General features: G+C 44.1%; 1 protein-coding gene across 1 annotated transcript; it reads right to left on the bottom strand.

The window, feature by feature from the left end:
* Nucleotides 1-8,632: 8,632 nt before the first annotated feature.
* On the bottom strand, nucleotides 8,633-21,944 carry PNPLA1 (patatin like domain 1, omega-hydroxyceramide transacylase). The gene is made up of 8 exons (XM_081194213.1): nucleotides 21,379-21,944; nucleotides 16,907-17,139; nucleotides 16,359-16,424; nucleotides 13,483-13,692; nucleotides 12,959-13,019; nucleotides 11,560-11,796; nucleotides 10,939-11,059; nucleotides 8,633-10,246 (listed from the first exon to the last, which is right to left on the bottom strand). Exons 1-8 carry the CDS (start codon nucleotides 21,578-21,580, stop codon nucleotides 10,186-10,188), a joined length of 1,191 nt encoding a protein of 396 aa, XP_081050339.1. The 5' UTR covers nucleotides 21,581-21,944; the 3' UTR covers nucleotides 8,633-10,185.
* Between the last annotated feature and the right edge of the window lie 63 nt (nucleotides 21,945-22,007).

Genomic DNA, 22,007 nt, shown 5'->3' with positions numbered 1-22,007 from the left:
GACACAAATACACCAAGCACGAGTTTAAAATTAGCCACCAGCCTGGCTCCCAGGGCTGTCAGATTTCCTGAGACAGCAAAAGCGTCCCAGCAGCTGTTCCTTCTTCATAGCTCATGGCCATTTTTGAGCTGCCCAATCCAGGTCAGGGGAAAGGATGTGTGGGGGGGGGCAGCAGATAGGCCTCGGACATCAACACTAGAGAAGGGAAGTTCTAATTCACTCCGATTCATCTCCCTTTCCAACAGCGTCCCCATGTTCTCTCTGTGCAAGCAGCAGCAGCAGCAGCAAATATTCCCTTTGGCATCTTCACAATGGCTGCAGATGGATCTTGCCAAGGGGAGTCATGGCAAACACATTCCCAACCCCACCACAAAAAGTCAGAAGTTACTCATGTCAAGTCATGTGATGGCTGGCAGCCAGTGTGGCAAAGTGCCACACGAGAACAACATGGTGCTTCATGAAGATTTGCTGTGCTGATTCAGTTTCAGGCGGCCTGCGTGCCACTTCATATTTGAGTAAAGTGGACCTTTGCCTTCGAATAATATCCAGGAGTCCCCAGACTGTCTTCAAACTATTTAAGGAGTAGTAGCTGCTGGTGAGGTAGTACAGGTGCGGCTCTATTGCTCTCATGGCTTCCCAACATAGTGGGTCCTATCTGCTTAGACAGGCATGGCAAGTATGTGGCAACAGAGCCAAACCAACACTCCTGCTGCCACACACCACCTCTTGATAAGCTGGCATGAAAATTTGTGTGCATATTTGAGCTCATGTCTCTTAAGAAACATATTTTTTTTGTACACAATTCAGCCCAATTGTACACATTTTGGCAAGTAATTTCCCATAATATGATGCAATTTTGTGCACACATTCCACTAATACGCACCTTTCGGATAACTGCATTGCAAAATTCAGTGAAATGCTAATTTCTTATGGAAGCTCTGTTTGGAAGGTTCTGGTAACGGTTCAGAAAGCGCCAGATAAGTAGATTCACATTATAATGTGTACCAGATCAATTTCCATCCCTACAATGATAGGGTTGTCACAAAGATGTACACTGAGAAACCTACAGGTGTAATATGTGAAGCAGCCCTGAGTCTGGCCTCCTGCTGGTGTCCTTCCTCTATCAGCCCCAAAGAAAGGGGCATTTCTAGAAATGCATATCTCTACCAGGGGAACCCCTGTCCTACCATTCCACAGTGCTGAACTGTTTTGGTGGCTTGGATATGAGTAGAAGTGGCTTCATTTTTAAAAGAAAATGTCAAATCTTGTGCTGAGTTATTTGTAAAAGTCTGCAGAGCCTGTCTCCTCTTGCCCAGACTTATTGTTTGGATCTTGATGGCTGCTCCTCATAACTTCAAGGCTTAGGTCCAACACTCTCTAGGAAACAAACCCATATTTTTGGCCATACTTAGCATTAATGATGCATTTGGGTCTGAGCTTCAACCCTGTGGAATGACCTTACGAATGATTTCATGAGGTGATTTTGGACCAGTGGCTTTTCTTGGCCTATCCTGCTTCATGGGGTGATTGAGAGGATAAGTCTCTGAGCTCCTTAGAAATGGCTAAGACTAAGCGAAGGAGACTTAAATTCAACATCAGACCACTTGTCAGATTTCAATGAAACCTAGCTCCTTTGGGCAGTGCAGGGCTGGTGTAAACAACCTCTGCTTATCTCTTGCCCAACGCAGCAATTGGTATAGGAATCCTTAATCCATGCAGATCTCCTCAGCCTATGACAGCTCTTCCATTATTTTCAGTTGAGAGACCTAATCCACATGTCTCCCTCTCCAACATTTCAAGCATCCATGAATTGCAGCAGCTCGTCAGCATTTGCCATTGGTTAGTTTGGAAGTCTCTCTACATTATATATTTTCATCTGAGCCCAAAACACTAACATAGCTGGGGGCCCTTTTGAAATAGTGTGTATGTGGCTTTCTCAGCAAATAACTAAATACAGTATATACATCTGGACAAATAATGCAAAAAGCATACAAACAAAAAACCTAAATAAAAGTTTCCTCTGATCAAAAAGCCAAATATCCTCTTGGCTTTTAAGGAAGGCAAAATACAGTTCTAGCTTGGAGCCTCTCATTCATATCCTCTCTTCTTATCAAAAGGTTCTATTGTTTTCACTGAGGACCTTAGGGAGAGCTTTGAAGCGCTTGGCAAAGCTCCCGATGCTTGTAATGGGTTATAGATTACAGTTTATTTAAAAATAGCACCAGGATCGTATTCACTTTGGGACCAATAGCAATAGGGAAGCTCTTTAGTGCTTGATAGACACAGCCAAATAATAGTAACAATTATAACACCGGTGTTATAGGGTCATGGACTGTGTGCCCAACAGAGTCTTAATGCGCATGTCGGTCACACAAATCAAACCTCACAGGCCCAAGATCGTAAATTTGCAGCTCTCCAGATGCTGTAGGATCACCTCGCCCATCACCCCTGACCATTGGCCATGCTGGCTGGAGCTGATAGGAGTTGCTGTCTAACAACATCTGGAAGGCCACAGGTTCTCCACCCCTTACCTCAGAGGTTTAAACCCTTTTTGAGTCTATGACTCCTTTGACCAATTCCTTCTTTCTGTAGCTCCCCTGTGGGGAAATGCACTCTGAGCCCCAGAAGCCTGCCTGCCTGCCTTCCTGCGCAGTCTCCCACTTGTCTGACCATTCTCAACAGCAAGGGCTGACGGAGGCGCTGGTTGGCCTCCCTCACCCACTTGCTTAGTTACTCCAGCACCCCTTGGCTAGCCCCAGAGGCACCATTCACCTGGGGAGCTTGTAGCCAGGGCTGCTGCAACAAACAGTCGTGCAAACCTTTGGGAGACAGGGAAACAAGAGGGCATCAGAGGAGGGAAGGAAGGAAAGAGGAACAGAGGCCCTCTGTGTTGCCCGCGGCACCCCTGACCATCATTCAAGGCACCCCAGGGTACCACAGCACACTGGTTCAAAACCACTACCTTACATAATCTCACTTTTCAATGGAGGCCATTCTTGCATTCTTTACATGATCATTATATAATACATGTGTAAGAAGAAATATGGTGTGTACAATGTTACAGACTAGACCTTTTGTTATCATCTATTAACATTATTTTGCAGTTTATGTTGTGATGCCTCACATTTGGCATATAATCTGGTCTCCTTCTAAGTAAATCTAGGCTGTGCTGTCTTCTGACTCACCGATGATGACATAAACATTTTTATATAGCTCTTTTGGAGTGTTTGGAGCACTTTATATAAATTAGCTCATTCATCTTCACAACTATCCTAAATATATATATGGGTGAGTCCTATTATAGGAATATTACTGGTGGAGCCTGAGCAAATGCTGACATGGCAAAGGCCAGCTAGGGATCTTGTGACTGAGCTGGTTCACACTTCAGACCAAAGCTTAACACAATCACATAAGGGTGCAGGTCTCCAGAAAAGAAACAGCATCCCTCCTCCAAACAACGCACAAGCACCAAACCCAAGAGCAGACCTTGGTTACAGCTCACTGTTTGTCTGGAGGGAGGCACACCAGAAGTCTGGGTTTGGATGGCACACTAAGTCAAACCACACCTGCAATCCAGTGGGAAGATTAGGAGAGGAGCGCAGCAGCCAATATCTCTTGCATGCTCATGCATTTGTGCTAAGCCAAACAACATGCAAAGCGGCACTCTAGCTCAAATGATCGGTCTCACAGGTGGGGAACCTCCAGCTCATGGGCCAAGCCTGGCCCACCAAGAGGTCCAATCTAAATTGTTTTAAACTGTTTTCAGCATTGTGCTTTAGTTGTTTTAACCTCATTTGGGACTTTAGGGTGAAGGGTGGGTAAATAATAATAATAATAATAATAATAATAATAATAATAATAATAATAATAATAATACCCGCGATACCATTTTCCCCAAAACCATGCCAGCTTTTCAATGGTGGGTGGTGGTAGAGTTCAATTCTGCTGGTGAAGCAGCCCACCACAGAGAGCAAGACTGAACCCTCTGCTGATCAGTCCAATCCTGCCAGGACTCCTCACTTACTAGTCACCTTATGTCACAAATATGTCAGATGGTGGGCAGGTGGATAACCCCACCCACCTATCAAAGATGGCCATGAGGTGTGGAGAGATAAAGTTCTGGCCCACCAGACCAAAACATTCCCCCACCTTGCTCTCTATGATATTTCATGCAGAGAACTGTCATCGCTTCATTTGCTCTTGGGCAGGCCTGGATCTTGATGGTAGCCTGTATGTTGTCTGTCCTTCCCTGTGATCTTTTTCCAGATATTCCCTGGTTCTAGGATTCCCCGCCCCCTCTTCCTTGCAAAGTCTAAGGGGAAGTGGCATACTTGGCCCCTCTGCCAGCAGAAGATCTTGGAACAGAACCAGGAAGCCATGTTTTCTTTCACAGGGGTGCCTGAAGTAACCACACTGTACCGCACAGTGGTATGTGTTGTTGGGATCCATTTCAACATTGCTGAACTGACCATGTGGGCAGCTTCCCAGCCAAGAGCCGCCTGCCCTCTGCCACACAGTCCTAAGAAGAAGGGAAGGGCTTCAGGCATCTTGAGAAGCTGCCAACTGCGTGAGGGACAGGATGGAAGAAACTGCAGCTGTTCCGTTCTGTCAGTCTTCGATGTGATAGGAGGCCAAAGCTCTATTGTATAGGGATCAAACTAATGTTAAAAAAACAACACTCCAGACTTTTCTTATGCGAATTCATGTTGCGGAATAGGCTATCCTGCAGAACATGACGCTGGATCCTGCCCTTTGGACACCTTGCATTTTATACTAGCAGTAGGCATGGCTATCTCACTGGAACTTGTTTTCTAGGGAACTGGGAGCAGGATTGTGTTTTTAGGACTGGTGTCGATTTGAAGCACACCTCACTGCCACTGGACCTGCACTGTAAAATCTACAAGCTCATAATTTGAAGAAAATGAAGACTTTCTCAAATTTATAGAACTGATACGAGTCAAAGGGGACCAAATGGCTTTTCAAATTCTTCCACAAGACTGGAGCGCCCAGTTGAAATCTTCCCACAAATAAAGGCTTCCAATCCAGACCACAATGTGCCACAAGAAAAGAGAGGGAACATAGAACACTGCCAGCAGAGAACGTGCCCTCAAATGACTCTATCTTCAGAAGCGGTGGGGTATTTCTGGTGCCTTCCCCAGGGCCATTTTCTATCTGGAGAACTTTGTGGTTTTGCTGCTTTCTCCTTTACTGTATGATTGAATAATACTGCAAATCTATTAGAGGACCCTCCATTTTTTGAGAAATAATGCAGAAAATGCAGACGTTTCGCTGAGAGTATGGGCAAGTGGGCATTAACAATGGCACAGTTCTTGTAAGAGGTTAAACTAATAGAATGGGGGAATGATCTCTCAACCAACCTTTGCCAACCTGGTGCCCTGGACTAAAACTCCCATTAGCCCCAGCAAGCTATGGCAGGATTAATTTTGGGGTGGGGTGGGGATGGAAAATTTAAACCATAGTCTGTGGAGACATCTGCTGGATTAATGGAACATAGCAATTGTCAGAATAAATTGTGGTCGTGATGGTGACCTAAGATTTTTAAAATGTAAATAATAATAATTTAGGCCTGTGGTGTGTTTCCACTCCTTACTTACCTTACTGTATTGTTACCAATATTTAAAATGAAATTGAAACCTGCGTTCTGGTGAACATTGACCATCAACTGCCAATACTGTATTATATTGCTGAGCATACAGCAAGATGCCAGAGGCACAAAATTAAATTTCACTTACCGTACTAAAATATCTTCAGTAACCTGCCAAACATGATATAATTGCTGTTTGTGGTAGTTTAGGGCCAAATTAGACATTTTGAGGGAAACAGTTAAGTTTATGAACTCATTATTTCCTCATAACATGAATACATTACAGGAGCATTTATGGAGCATTTATGGGGAGCAATTGGCAATTTTGGATCCAAATTGGATACAAAATGGCCTGTTTTCCCAAGCAAAATACCCCCCTTTCAATACCTTTGTTCTGTTTCCTCTTAACAGATTTTGCAATCTCCTCTGTACAGAAAAATAATAACCTTGAATCTGGAGTCTAAATCACAAACACACATGCAGGAAGCAGATTCATTTCACATTTGCCGGCCTTTCCAGATTTCCCCCATATCATCAAAGTATGAATTTTAAGGTGTGAAATGGCACTTGGAAAATGAGAACACCATATGGATGTTGTTGTTTAGTCGTTTAGTCGTGTCCGACTCTTCGTGACCCCATGGACCAGAGCACGCCAGGCACCCCTGTCCTCCACTGCCGCCTGCAGCTTGGTCAAACTCATGCTGGTAGCCTCGAGAACACTGTCCAACCATGTCATCCTCTGTTGTCCCCTTCTCCTTGTGCCCTCCATCTTTCCCACATCAGGATCTTTCCCAGGGAGTCTTCTCTTCTCATGAGGTGGCCAAAGTATTGGAGCCTCAGCTTCACAATCTGTCCTTCCAGTGAGCACTCAGGGCTGATTTCCTTATGGATACCCCTACTTTAGGCAGGTTCCAATGCACATTATGCTCCCGTGTGGACAAGCCCATAGCATCATGCTTTGTGTGACACATGGCCTCTCCCCCATAGTGGAACATTTTCTCAACTGACTTATTATTTCATTAGGAATTTAGGTTTTACAAGCTGGTTCCAGATGGGAGTTTATGATGAAATTGGCGCTGCTCATGCATACAATGGTGTGGATTTTTTCCAAGCACCTTCATGACATTATCAAAATTCCAGGCTGCATTTTTGAAAATCTAATCTGGATGCCCCCTTACTGTGAAAAATCAGTTAAGCAAAAAAACAATCTGCTCTGTGTCTACCATCACCACTGGGCTTTACTGTGAATGTGAGGCTGCCTTGTGTCCAACATTTCCGGGCACCGTTCACATGACCAAACCCACCCACCTTTTTTGTAGAGTTTATTTGAATTTCCCTATCCTTGGAAACACCGAAAGGAAAGCAAAATCCAGACCTAATCCACCATTGCTTGGCTGCTAGGCAGGCTGCTGCTGTGTGATTTCTCTTTAGTTAAGGCGATACCAGAAAGATCTATGTGGCCTGTGGGAAGTGGGGGTGGGGTGCAGAGTTTGTGTTTGCTCCCTTGTTTGGAGAGCGAAAGGAAAAGGAGAATGTTCTTTCTTAAACCTGCTCACACAAAGCATGTTTTGAAGAACAGGTTAGGCTCTGTTGCATCATTAGCTCCTGATATGTGCTGGTACTAGCTTTATCATGGTTCATAAAGTCCCATTTGAATGCAGCGTATCATTAGCATGCATAAATCTGTTACCTAACCATTACCATACTTGCCAGGTTGTAAATCCCTTGAGTCATATGATGAATATATTCTGCATAAATTCTCTGCAAGTTGGAGTCAGACCTATAAGTCCATCCAGTTCAGTGTTGTCTGCACATACTGGCAGCACTCCCTATCAGTCCTATCTGCAGATGCCACTGTGGGTTGAACCCGAGACTTTCTGCATGCAAAGCAAGTGGTCTAACCACTGAGCTACAGGGCCAGTCCCATTGAGCTAGAGCCCTTATGCCTGGTCAGGCTGTTGGGCATCTAGGCTGGGGTTGTCTCTGTGGCGTTCATACAGAGCACCCGGTCATTTTACAGACTATTGACTTGTACACCACTGCTTTATTCTTCCACTGCCACCAACTAAGTTTCTTCGGGCTGAAATACTGAGTCTCAGTCAGGTTGTAAAGTCAACAATGAAGATTGAAGTTTATTGAAGAACAAACAAGTTTTAAATATGTTTAGAACGGTTTCTCAAATGCGAGCCCTTAACTAGATGTGGCACTATCTCACACTGTCACACTCTTCTCTCTCAGTTCTATCCCTGTCTCCCACTCTTAACTGTCACAACCGCTATATTCATCTTTTTCTCGCTCTGTCTGACTCTGACTCCCCTCTCTCCCAATGGTAAAAACCCTGGGCTGAGCCTCAAAACCAGGTAGGCTCCGCCTCTGAGCTTTCTCATTGGTCAGTCTACATTAACCATTCCCATCCCCCTGTACAAACATAATCACAAGGAATGGGCAAACGCCACATCCTCCTTCAGAGTTACATATCTGACAATGGATGGAGATGTAGAGGTGGGTCTTTCTTTCCAAGCCCCTCCAACTGTGATGCTTTCTGAACCAGAGAGAGATTGGATCTGGATATCGCTGCAGGCAAGGCCCGTGTGCTGGGCTGCTGGGTTCTGGCACTCTGGAAGATGCTGCCATGTCAAGCCAGACTATAGCTCAGCGGCCGAAGATGTGTTATGGAAGGAGAAGGTTCCAGGTGGTGTTGGAGTGAAGTGGCCTCTGGGATGGGATACTCCAGGCCTCCAGATGTTGCTGGACTATTGGTCCCATCATCCCTGGCCTGGTCCTTGTGACTGGGGCTGATGGAAGTTGTAGTCCAACAGCATCTAGAGGCCACCATGTTGGAACAGCCCATTACAGTCAGTCACTGGACCAGTTTGAATGTACTGCAAAGCCATCTTGTGTCTTGCAGTCTTAAAATTACTACACCCAAAATGCACTGCCATGTTTACGCTTTCCGTAATAGCCCAGCTGTTGTGAAACTGGGTAGCACAGCAGCTGGTTCCTCAAAGAAGTTGCAAGAGAAACATCTGAGATAACAGGAACATTTTAATGAATATTTAGAACACATGTGGGCAATAGACCAAGGTCTTGTCCATCACGTTTACATTCTATGTCACTACTGCATGAGTTACTATAGCACAGATTATAGTTTAAAGCAGCCTCCCCCAACCTCGTGCAATAACAACCTTGAAAAATACAGAGTTTGGGGTGTCCCCCCCTCCCCTTTGTTTTCTCTTCTGCACAGGCTCTGTTTCTCTTTCTCTTTTTTGTTTGTGTCTCACCATGTTTGGTGCATGTATACTGTATTTTTCGCTCCATAAGACGCACCTGACCATAAGACGCACCTAGTTTTTAGAGGAGGAAAGCAAGAAAAAAAATATTCTGATCAAAACAGTGGATGTATGATTTTTGTGGTTCATGCTGTGGCCACAGACATGTGATTTGATGGTGAGTTTGGGGTAGCCGAATGCAAAAATCCTGAGGATCCATGTGAATCCATGCTTTGTAACCAGGTTTTTGAGACATTGCGGCCCCACGCAACAGTGGGTGCGTGATTTTTTGTGAGCAGGCTATAGCCATGGACATGCTATGTGATCTGATGGTGAATTTGGTGTGACCCAATGCAAAAATCCTGAGGATCCATGGGCTTTTACCTCCGCCCTCCCAGGCAGCCTTCTTTATCGTTAACGTCCCTATCTCCCTCCCAATCGCTTACCGATCAGCTGCTTCCTTTCAACACTCCCTTCCCTCTTGTTTGCCTTAATGTCTTTTCCTTAGCTGGAGCAGTTTTTTGCTCCTCCTTTTCTTCTAGTTTCTCTCCTCATTGCTTTAGTCTTCTTGTCTCCTCTCTTTACAAGTTCACTGCCTTTACCTCCCCCCTCCCAGGCAGCCTCCTTTATTGCTAGCGTCCCTTATCTCCCTCACGATCGCTTGCTGAACATTGGCTTTGTTTCAACACCCACTTCCCTCTTTCAAAAAAAGAAGCATGATCTGCTTTTCGGCCCTGGGCAATTCGGCTCCAGGGACCATGCATTCGCTCCATAAGACGCATAGACATTTCCCCTTACTTTTTAGGAAGAAAAAAGTGCATCTTACGGAGTGAAAAATACAGTAGTTATGTACTTTTTGAACTTTCAATAAAGATGTTACACGCGTGCACACGCAAAAAAAGATCTGACCTGCAGACTCACTCAAGGTTTTATGGGTTATTCTAGCAGTTGCCTACAGAAATGAAAATATATATTTCTTTTTTCTTCATAGCAGCACCTCAAATTTGAATAATTTAGAACCAATACAACATGGAGGGGGGATGGCCTGTCATTCTCTTGCCTCTGAGACCATGCATTGCTGAGCTTTGTGATGTCATGGACTATTTTATGCAGTTTGTAATAATTTGGGGAGGGGGAACCTATCACCCACAGAATTTTGACAGGCAGCACACTTTCCATGTATGAAGGCAAAAGAGCTGGATGCTCTCTGCAGCAGTTTCAGATCCTTTCTGCCTTCGGTGAATCGTCTTTCAGGCTTTAGAGAGCAATATGCTTTGTCAATACTTTGTTCCGGTTGCATCTGACAAACCATCACTTAGACCTTTTGAACTGTCTTCCAAACCAGCTGATCTCTTCCAAAACACGCCACAACCTTTAGAAGAAATGATACAGGATAAATCAAGGGAAAATTGGGAGCGAACACATTGCAAACTTTGAGACTGGAGCCAGAGTCTATGTATAATATTACATTTGAAAACACCCTCATTTGAGGTACACACCTGCATCTAGGAGTCAAGACAATATAAAAAGCCTGAAGTTCTAAAGACCAAAGATCAAGAAGTTCTGTACTCACTAAGGATTTCCATTCTCGGGGTCCTATACTAAAAGGCCTTGATCCCACCTATATCTATCAGTTTGGGCCAGGCTACATTCTGCATACAAATGCAGGAGACAGGAACTCAATGACACCTTTTAAACAGGAAAACCAATTTGGGAGAGGGTGACTGGGAAGTAGAGAAAGAGCAGGTGGGGAAAGGGTTAAGCACACGCCTGACCCTCCCACCTCTTCTCCACACATAGATTGACATAGTTCTAAATCTTATAAATTCCTTATAAAATTGCAGTCAAATATCAACAATTAAGAACAACCATTTCCTCTAGCCAATCAGAGGCTGTCTGCTTGGTTAGGTTGGTTGGTTTTTTAAATAAACCATACACTAGACAAAGAAATACCTAAGTATATTTCTGATCTAATCAACACAAAATTCACTCTTCTTGCTAAGTCATTGCTGAAACAATTAAAAATCAAACCCCATTCAAGAATCTCATCTAGGAAATCCTTACCTTTTACAGAAAGACCATGCCGCTCTTGTAGAAGGTTTAATGGATGTAATTTGTTGCAATATGAATCTTGTTACCATACTTAGCAATCCGGGTGTTTTCTGCATTTGTAAGATAGCTGAAGCTACATCCAACGGGGTATGAAAATAATAATAGTAATGGAATTAATGATTTATAGAAAAGAAAAATCAGATTACACCCACAAATCTCCACAATATATTTCCCTAGCAGCAGCTATTAAATGACTGGGAAATCCAATTGTCCAAGTAAGGGGGACATGGCAGATATATATATATAACAATACATTGTGTGAAGACAGTGTATAGCATAATACTAGGACCTGGTGGTACAATATGTTCAATCTGTACTCTTCTGTTTTGGTTTGAAAGAGTTTTACTTCTTTTGATTATTGTGTAAATTGTTTTACTTGCTTTTACAGTCTGTACTATTGCAGTCTGCATTTATACAGTCTGTACTATTGCAGTCTGCATTTATACAGTCTGTACTATTGCAGTCTGCATTTATACAGTCTGTACTATTGCAGTCTGCATTTATACAGTCTGTACTATTACAGTCTGCATTTGTACCGTCTGTACTATTGCAGTCTGCATCTGGGTTTCTCACCTTTCAGACAATGCAGAGACAGTTGTGGCAATAGTCTGCTGCCTGCTCTATGGACTGTACCATTCTTACAATTAGAGGGCTTGGAGAAGTCTTTAGGAACTGTCCTGATAGGCGTGCTGAGGACGTCCACCCTTGGTTGTTGGCAGGAAGCCGCTTGACCAGCATGGAACAACTCTTTTTTACTGAAGACACCAAGAAATTCAACTGTTTTGGCACGAGAGCAGATTTCAAAAATATCTGACAAGAAATAATCAAAGAAACAATCAAATACGTAACAAGACATAATCAAATATGCAAAGTAATACAAATGGCATTTTTAAGAACAGAAAAATATCTAAGGGGTTTATAAGTTTTATTGGCTATGCCCTTCCCACACACCAGGTAAAAGTGAGAGCATATTGCTTATGAGACCAACTCTTCTTAAAATGCTAGAAGCAAACTCCAGAGTTACATAGAACTCTTCTCCAGATGTGAGTTTTCAAAAGGAGGGGGAAATAGATGTTGCATAATGAGCAAAATCTGCTAGTTTCGGGGTGGGTTGTGGTGCGCAGAGTTGGTTGGCTGAGATTTTAAGGCACAGATAGTTACTCATAGGTGGCTATTATGCCTCAATCAAGTCCAGTTTGGCCATTCTCATGTAAATGTTACTTCCATTGACAAAGGAGCTTTGAGACAGGCATTTATTTGCTTGCTACTGGTGTAAGCAAGGGGTGTTTGTTTGTTTGTTTGTTTGTTTTTGTAGCATCTGCCTGATCAAAATGCTAGCCTGGATCCCCCCACAATTTAATTAGGATTTATGCAGAAAATTATTTATTTCAAATGTGATATCTTTTTTTAAAAAAACAAAAACCACCAAAACCCTCTCCAGCCAAGCAGCTGTCTGCTATAGCTGAACGACCTGTTTGCAATATTAAGCCCCCATCTGGAAGCACCCAAAGATAAGTGTTAGATGCTGTTAAGTCCATAATCGTCTTTCACACTGAAGAAAAAGTTACAGTCCAGAATAAACAGACCAATCTCCTATGTACAGAAGAATAATACCCTTAAATCTGGAGTCTAAATCACACACCAGCTTCAATGTGGGTTTCTCCTAGGCCAAGTGAAGAAAGGGGGTTGGGTTTATGGAGTCTGGACAGTGTACTCTTAATTCACTGTGCCTGTGAAAACAGAATAACGCTGTCTTCACATCACAGCTGTGATTGCGGTATAGAAATCTCTCCAGAAATATATAATGCTGTTTACTTGTGTTCAGAGGCACAACTTTGGGCCAAAGATTGGGGGGGCAGCGATGCAGCACATGCGTAATGTCGTGCCTGTGACATCACACACACGTCATCAGGAGGAGAGGCGCATTGTCAGGAGGAGTCATGTAACACTTTATGAGCCATGTAGCACTTACTGTTTCTGTGCAAGAAGAGAATGGCATCCAGATATCCTTGTGAATAAAAGTCATTCAAAACCTAGGAAAAGGCATGCAATGTGTCAAAATAATCTTGGACAATTGGACTGTTCCAGTTGTCAGTGGTGTAAGAGAAGACTGATGTTAAATGTAAGCACTAAATTTATTTAAATTATATTTAAATGTTAAGAAATCTTTATCGTATGTAAGTTGTATTCTTTGAATGTGCCTCTTGGGATGGTTAACAGTGCCCTTTTGAGTTCATTCCCCGCCAGTGAAAAACCCCTTTAAAAAGCAGTGCATCCAAATATGGCAATTAGATCAAAGTCTGGCAATTTGAACACAGAACTTTTCAGACTGTATAAAATAAGTGCTTGTACTCCAGTGAGCCTTTGCTGGCATCCCCTCCCCCTTTCGGTGCTCTTCCCCACCCAATATTTGTAAGCCATTTCTTATTTCTACTCCCTCATCTTTCTTGACAGACTGATCAACAACATAATAATTAGACGATTGAGGAAACCTACCCGGCAGTTGGGTGGAAATATGGCATAGCTAATTCTGCACAAGTTCTCTATGGATATCTGAATGGTGCAGTTTGCGATATGAAAGCCGTAGAACATTGCTGGGCAGTTCCGAGGGCAGATGTCAGTTTCTCCTGTAAAAGGAGACACCGTGATGGCAGTCTCCAAGTCGGAACAAGGCTGCAAGTTAGTGAAACCTCCATCAACATACCGCTGCAAGAAAGCAACAGGGATGTTTCAAGATAATTGCGTTAGGCGAATGCAGCACAGCTGAAGCAGAACTAGTACTTTGAAAGGTTAACAGAAAAAGCTGCATTCTAATACTGCTACTGTTGATTAAATTGCTTGGATTTCTAATAGCAAGTCACCATCAGACTCTTTCTTTTGCTGTGAAATATTTTTTGCTGTTTTTATTTTATTTTATTTTAAAATTGCTTGTGTTTTTACTTGAGTGGATGAAAATTGGTTTAAAAATTATATACCACCTGATGGTTAAAAAAAGAGAAAGCCTCAAAGCGGTTAACAAAATGATAAAAGAAGAAAATGAAGATAAATTTACAGCGTTAGCTTAAAGCGTGCAAAAAGTTAAAATAATAAAACAAGTTAAGATTCACATCCGCTTTCTAAGCTCCTTGTATAAATTTATGTAAACTGAAAGGCAATTGCTATTTATAGAATTCATATATCTGTGGTATCCCTGAAGGCGAGGCTTTTTTTTGGGGGGGGGGTAAAAAGTTAGGTACTGGCTGGCACTCACACCTTGCTGTGGGTTCCAGCACAAAATGACTGCCATTACAACACAAAAGAAAAGAAACAATGGTGATTCATACCAGAGAGTACCAGAACACAAAAAAGCAGTGCTGGAAGGAGTTCTCAGTCAGTGAAGCTTCATGGTATAACGACATTCTGCTGTTAGTATAGCAAACATAGTTTGCATACTCTCCAACATCCAGGGATCCAAATTGGGACACTCTTTTTTTGGTCCCGAGCTCTCGCAGGAGCCAGCTAACTCATGCCAGAGCACTGGGACCAAAAAAACGGGACATTCTGGGATCTAATCAGAAGCCGTGAAGGCTTCTGTACTTCTAGGATGTTCTGCTTAAATCGGGACGGTTGAGCACTACAGTGGTGCCTCGCAAGACGAAATTAATTTGTTCCGCAAGTCTCTTCGTCTTGCGAGTTTTTCGTCTTGCGATGCACGGTTTCCCATAGGAATGCATTGAAAATCAATTAATGCGTTCCTAGGGAAACCGCCTTCAGACCAGGTCCGGGGACAGTCTGTCCCCGGACCTCTTCTGAAGGCTGGGGGGGGGGGACAAGGGCTTTTCTTCCCACCCCCAGCATTTTAAAAAACCCCGGGACAGCGGAGGACTTCTCCGCTGTCCAGGCGATCTTAAAATGCTGGCGGGCGGCATTTTAAAATCGCCCCGGACAGCGGAGGACTTCTCCGCTGTCCGGGGCGATTTAAAAGCCCCTGGGAAGGCAGGTAGGGGGGACAAAGACTTTCGCCCCCTGCCCGCCTTCAGAAGGTGTTCCCGCCCCCAGCCCCGCTTCGGAACAGCGTTCCGAAGTGGGGCGGCTGGGGCAGCTGTTCCCGCCCCCCCTCCCCGCTTCGGAACAGCGTTCCGAAGTGGGGCGGCTGGGGCAGCTGTTCCCGCCCCCCCTCCCCGCTTCGGAACAGCGTTCCGAAGTGGGGCGGCTGGGGCAGCTGTTCCCGCCCCCCGCTTCGGAACAGCGTTTTAAAATGCTGGGGGTCGGCAGCGAAGCGTTCGCTGCCGACCCCCAGCATTTTAAAATCTCCCCGGGACAGGGGGAGATTTTAAAATGCTGGGGGTCGGCAGCCCCCCAGCATTTTAAAATCTCCCCGGGACACGGGGAGATTTTAAAATGCTCCCGACTTCTCTGCTGTCCCGGGGAGATTTTAAAATGCTGGGGGTCGGCAGCGAACGCTTCGCTCCCGCCCGCCAGCATTTTAAGATCGCCCGGGGCAGGTGGGGGGAAGGCAGGCGGGGGGGAGCAAACGGAGGACTTCTCCGCTGTCCAGGCGATCTTAAAATGCTGGCGGGCGGCATTTTAAAATCGCCCCGGACAGCGGAGGACTTCTCCGCTGTCCGGGGCGATTTAAAAGCCCCTGGGAAGGCAGGCAGGGGGGACAAAGACTTTCGCCCCCTGCCCGCCTTCAGAAGGTGTTCCCGCCCCCAGCCCCGCTTCGGAACAGCGTTCCGAAGTGGGGCGGCTGGGGCAGCTGTTCCCGCCCCCCCTCCCCGCTTCGGAACAGCGTTCCGAAGTGGGGCGGCTGGGGCAGCTGTTCCCGCCCCCCCTCCCCGCTTCGGAACAGCGTTCCGAAGTGGGGCGGCTGGGGCAGCTGTTCCCGCCCCCCGCTTCGGAACAGCGTTTTAAAATGCTGGGGGTCGGCAGCGAACACGGGGACACGGGGAGATTTTAAAATGCTCCCGACTTCTCTGCTGTCCCGGGGAGATTTTAAAATGCTGGGGGTCGGCAGCGAACGCTTCGCTCCCGCCCGCCAGCATTTTAAGATCGCCCGGGGCAGGCGGGGGGAAGGCAGGCGGGGGGGAGCAAAGACTTTTGCCCCCCGCCGGCCTTCAGAAGAGGTCCTCTTCTGAAGGCCGGCTGTGGGCGAAAGTCTTTGCTCCCGACCGCCAGCATTTCCCTATGGGCTTTCGTCTTGTGATGCAAGCCCATAGGGAAATTCGTCTTGCGAAGCGCCTCCAAAACAGAAAACCCTTTCGTCTTGCGGGTTTTCCGTCTTGCGAGGCATTCGTCTTGCGGGGTACCACTGTATAAGTTTGTGCATGTATTAGACAGCATGAAAAGACAGAATAACCAGCCTTCTCTAGGATGGTGCTAAATAAACTCACCACACCTCGGAAGGAGGGAGGGATGAAGCCAGCATAGATTGGGATAAAGCAGCTGCAAACCAATGCCTGTGGGAAGAGAAAGAAGATCTCTGTGTTGTGGAGGCATTAGATGGATAGAAGCAATTCTATCATATTCTTCATTTAAAGGGACAAGCTGGTGAACTTTAGTGGCTAAGCCAGAAAGTCCTTGAAATTCAAACCTTGATTCTGCTATGAACTCACAAAGTATTTTTATTATTACCTGCCCCTCACTCCATGGTCCCAGGGTGGATCGCAACAATTAAAACACTTTAACAATTAAAGCACTTTATTCATTACAGGATATTTATTGAGGGTTACACCCCCCCCCAATCAAGCAGTATATAAATTTCATGAAATTATTATTTTTTAAAATCCATTTTATTACTTTGATGTTAATTTAAGTATTATTTTAATCTTAATTTCATCCCATAGAAGAGGAACTGTGTAATTACCTGAAATTGCAGTGAAAAATACTATAAAGAGCTTTGAAAAATAAAAAATAAAATAAAAAATGAACTTTTTGTCACCTGGATAAGCTCCTCTTTGGAACTGTACTCAGAAACCACAACATTTTGGCCATCTACCAGACGGGTGAGAGAAACATAAAGCCGCCCTGTGGCCATCTGGTGAGAGTTCTCTGGCAGAATTTGGTGCAGTCTTTTCTGCAGGATACGAACCACACTGCAACCAGGGGCAAGAGGGCCAATTATGGGTTTCCTGGTATCTTGTGCAGCCCTATAGAAAAACCTTTTTACATCATCTGGCAGAGGAGAAAAAACAAGCATTTATTAGAAAATGGCAGACAGGATTATTAGAATCACCTGTTATTAAATTATGCTCTCGGTTGTTTATAAGAATAGTTATCCCCACATTCCCTCCCATTCTTGCTATCTTGACAAATGCAGAGCTGAGACCAGGCATCTGCAGATATCACTTCCAGCTCTGCCCTTCTTCTGAACTGTTGAACTTAACACCATGATGGGGGAGATGGGTCGCAGTTAGATATGAACTGCTGACTGAAGCCTACATATGAAAATCCATGTTATTTAAAGCATGCTAAAACAATTAACAGGTAGCTGGAAGGGACAATTACTCATGCACATGCCACAGAAGCTAATTTGTCTTCCATGTGGGGAAATGAACAAAAATAATACAGAGTTCATTCGCAAACCATTATAATGTTCCTTCATGTTCTCCCACAACCAATATTCAGACATATACTGTCTCTGATACCGGAGGTAACATCTCGCTATGAGTTTGTGGATGCCTTGACTCCCTTAAATTGGTTTAATGGGTGTTGGAGTTTAATCAGTGCTTGGAGTATTAAGCAGTATCAAAAAACAGTTTTTCCATGCGCAAGAAATTGCCTGGGAGAAAGAAGAGGAGCCATTAGCAGGGAACAAAGACAGGGAGATGGACTGTTAGCAAAGCAAGACTGCCAGCAAATGAGAAGAGCTCCTCCCTGAACTCTGAGATGGTGAACAGAGACAAAAGGAGAGGACTGGATTTAGGATTTGAGTGGGCTGTGACATCATCGAGGGGAAAAGGGGTCAGGCTGTGAACGTGGAAAGCTGAAGAGCAGGGGACTAGCAGTTGACTCTGAGGCTGCAGCAATGGGAGAAACAGGACTCACTTGGGGTGTAAAGCTGGGAGCCCCTCCATCATACACTCAGGTTGTATATATGCATAAATAAACCATATATCATAAAGACACAACAGTCTCAGCTGTGCCTCATTCCCAACGAAACACCAACCCTGATTAAGTGCCTGGAACCCCTGAGATCTCACACTGCAGTGGCGTGTAAGAATATATAGGCAACATGACCACTGGTAGCCTTAGCCTCCCTGAATTTGTCTAATCTTAGGGTGGTGATCTGAAAATAGGCCTTTTTCTGTTTTCCCCTGTGCTGTGGAATGCCCTTCCCTCTGCCATACGTGATGAAGCAACCATTAGTTGCCACAGACGTCTGGTGATAACTTTCCATGGCCCATAAGAATGGACCCTGTTTTACATGTTCAAATCCTCTGGATTTCCATTTTATTTGCTTTTCTGTGCTTTTATATTGCTATTATACTGGTTTGAGGGTTTTTTGTTTTTGTTTGAATAATATATTGTTTGGATCTTTGAGATACTTTTTGAACTATTAAGGCAGTTTATAAATGCTTTTAAATAAGTAAATAAAGAAAACAACGCTTTTATAAATCAACAGTTGTAAATCATTAGCAAGACCATTGTTGCATCTGCCTGAGAGGGAAAATGCCACTTAGAATCATAGAATCATAGAGTTGGAAGAGACCACAAGGGCCATCGAGTCCAACCCCCTGCCAAGCAGGAAACACCATCAGAGCACTCCTGACATATGGTTGTCAAGCCTCTGCTTAAAGACCTCCAAAAAAGGAGACTCCACCACACTCCTTGGCAGCAAATTCCACTGTCGAACAGCTCTTACTGTCAGGAAGTTCTTCCTAATGTTTAGGTGGAATCTTCTTTCTTGTAGTTTGGATCTATTGCTCTGTGTCCGCTTCTCTGGAGCAGCAGAAAACAACCTTTCTCCCTCCTCTATGTGACATCCTTTTATATATTTGAACATGGCTATCATATCACCCCTTAACCTCCTCTTCTCCAGGCTAAACATGCCCAGCTCCCTTAGCTGTTCCTCATAAGGCATCGTTTCCAGGCCTTTGACCATTCTGGTTGCCCTCCTCTGGACACGTTCCAGTTTGTCAGTGTCCTTCTTGAACTGTGGTGCCCAGAACTGGACACAGTACTCCAGGTGAGGTCTGACCAGAGCAGAATACAGTGGCACTATTACTTCCCTTGATCTAGGTGCTATACTCCTATTGATGCAGCCCAGAATTGCATTGGCTTTTTTAGCTGCAATGCAAATATTTGTCTGGTAACTGGTAAAGGCATAGAGCAGAGCTTTCCAAACTTTTCAAGTTCGTGACACACTTTTTGAACATGCATCATTTCGCAACACAGTAATTCAGTTTTGCATCACTTTTTGACATGGTAATTCAGTTTTACTAGCAAACTGGAGATTAAATGAACCCTTTCCAGCCCCAGGAGGAGCTCAGGGAGCGTTCGTGCGACACACATTGCAGCCTACACACTAATGTGTCACAACGCAGTTTGATATTGTGATATGATTACATGCATAATCATAGGCGCTTCTGCATTTCTTTGCCGTAATAGCCACTGAGCTGACCAAACTAGTTCAGCTCACATGCTATGTCTGGGAGTTGCTTTAGAAAGATGGAACATGTCGCCAGACAGATTAGATTGATCAAAAATACCTGTGTCCTAAGCATACTGGGATACCCAGGAATTAGAACAGTTAAAGATGTTTGAGTAGATATTAAGGGAGGGTGACTTAACGACTAATGCATAACAAGTTCATGTAGGGTCGTGATTGGCTAAGTCACTGAAATACAGCTAGAAAAGCAAATTCTGAATTTTAAGTTCTGGGAAACATTGACTTTCTTGTGGCCTGGAGTCAAAACTAAGGCTGCCATCTGCACTATACCATTCAAGAAGTAACATATCACTTGAAACTGTCATGACTTCCACCCAACAATCCTGGGAGCTGTAGTTTTTAATGGCTCTGAGAGTTGTTAGGAAATGTGAGGAATTTGTCAAGGGAAGCTTTTCCTACGATGCGTACAAGTATCCAGAAGGAAAAAATGTGTGTCTTGCTGGAAGACCTGGGACATTCTTGGCATGGCAGCATAAGTCTGTCCCCGCCCCTTCCCTTGGCAATTCCTGTTGGGGTGCCAGCACGTTGTGTAAACCGAAACATGGGAAGCAGCTGTTCATGTAGCAAGGACTGGATTTTATCTATGTTCCATGGGAACTAACAGACATACCGTAAATGTCCCTTCGATTCATTAAACAAGCAAAAGGGTAAGCTCTGGGAAGCTAGGGGTGCGCGTTAAAACATTGCAATGTAACTAGGAGCCTTTTTAAACTGAAGGTCGAAAATACTTTTAAAAAACTAAACGGACAGATGCCAATACTCTGCGTCCCTGGGTAAATATCAGACCCTCCAAGTGTCCCTATTTTCCAATGGACAGTCCCAGATTTACAGAAGCCACTGTAGCTTCTGATTTGATCCCAGAATGTCCTGCTTTTCCTTAGGATGTCCCTATTGTCATCAGAGAAATGTTGGAGGGCATGGAGCTATGTGACCCCCTCGAGCCAAGGAGATAATTAACTATACAACCTTTGAAGACATCTGAAGGCAGCCCTGTATAGGGCAGTTCTTAAATGTTTAATGTTCCGTTATGTTTTTATTTATGTTGGAAGCTGCTAAGAGCGGCTGGGGCAACCCAGTCAGATGGACGGGGTATGTAACAAACAACGACAACAACTTTTGTTATTGGATAGGACATCCCTATTTTTATTGGATAAATGTTGGAGGTTATAAGATATCTTATCACTGGTTTATCAAAGCAGCTTCCTTACCATAAGGGCAACTGAAAGGAAACACACTGAGATCTGAAATTATACCTGAGCACTCACAATTATAGCTTTTTAAAAAATATTCTTAAAGTATTCAGATACATGCATACCCCTGAGTAAGAGAACAATATTGCAAAGTTAAAAGCTCTAAGTCAAACAGTTGGACAGATACCCTGGTGCAAATTGATTACAATATATTCTTCAGGGCTATCCAATCTCCCGAGTAGGTGTTCAGAAATCTGCAGTCAGTTAAAGAACATGTTGGGATATCTGTTTAATAAATCATTCTATATCTATTAAAATTGGTTTTTTTCTTGTTGGATATCTTTGCATGGGAATCTGAGGTATTATTCCTGTCTTTATATAACAGTGCACTCTCACAGCATTACCTCTGTATGCTGCACTAAAAGAAGAAAGTTTGAGGGCTCAACTTCTCCCCAAGTCCCACCCATTAAATTTTGCAGTGAATTACCTAGTTAACAGACACAAATGCATATAAGTACATCTAGAACAAGCCAAACCAATTCAAGTGCTTACCCAGATTAAGTTCACACACCACAGCTGCTGCTATGATTGAGCCAGATGATGCTCCATATATTTTTGGCGCAGACCTCAATATTCCAGGCGCAAGTTCCAAGAAGCCCCGGATCACACCTATTTCATAAACAGCAAGAAAACCACTAGCTCCAAAAGAAAAAGACAATGGGGCACCAGACATGCTTAAATCCACTTCAGCCATCTTCAGTAGAACATATCCAGAATTGCCAATCTCTTCTTATGCAAAGCTCCCTTTTTATCTAAACGTCATCAATGCAATCAGGAGAGAATGAGTCACAGGTCTCTCTGCTCAGTACCAGTCCTCATAAAGTGAATTTTTAAAAACTGCTTTTGTTTTGTATCCACAGCCATGTCTCAACTACTTTTCTGGCTAAAAATACTGTTGTGCAGCTATCAAAGTAGCTTTAGAGCAGTGCGGGTATGTCTGTCATCTTCTTTTCTGCATCAGACTGAAGCTCTTGTTTTTGGATAATGAATCCTGCATGTTCTAGTTGTTAGTCTTGCATCAAGTAGCCGGAGCTTGTCTTGCATTTCCTTTGCAGTCTCCACCCCACCCCACCCTACCCTCATTTTCCCCCTCTTGGGTCTTCTTCGAGAGTGTTTTTCCA

This window comes from Podarcis bocagei (assembly GCF_964188305.1).
Source record: "Podarcis bocagei genome assembly, chromosome: 5".
Lineage (NCBI taxonomy): Eukaryota > Metazoa > Chordata > Lepidosauria > Squamata > Lacertidae > Podarcis > Podarcis bocagei.
The sequence above is the reverse complement of the archived record's forward strand: the minus strand, read 5'-3'. Positions and strand labels throughout refer to the sequence as shown.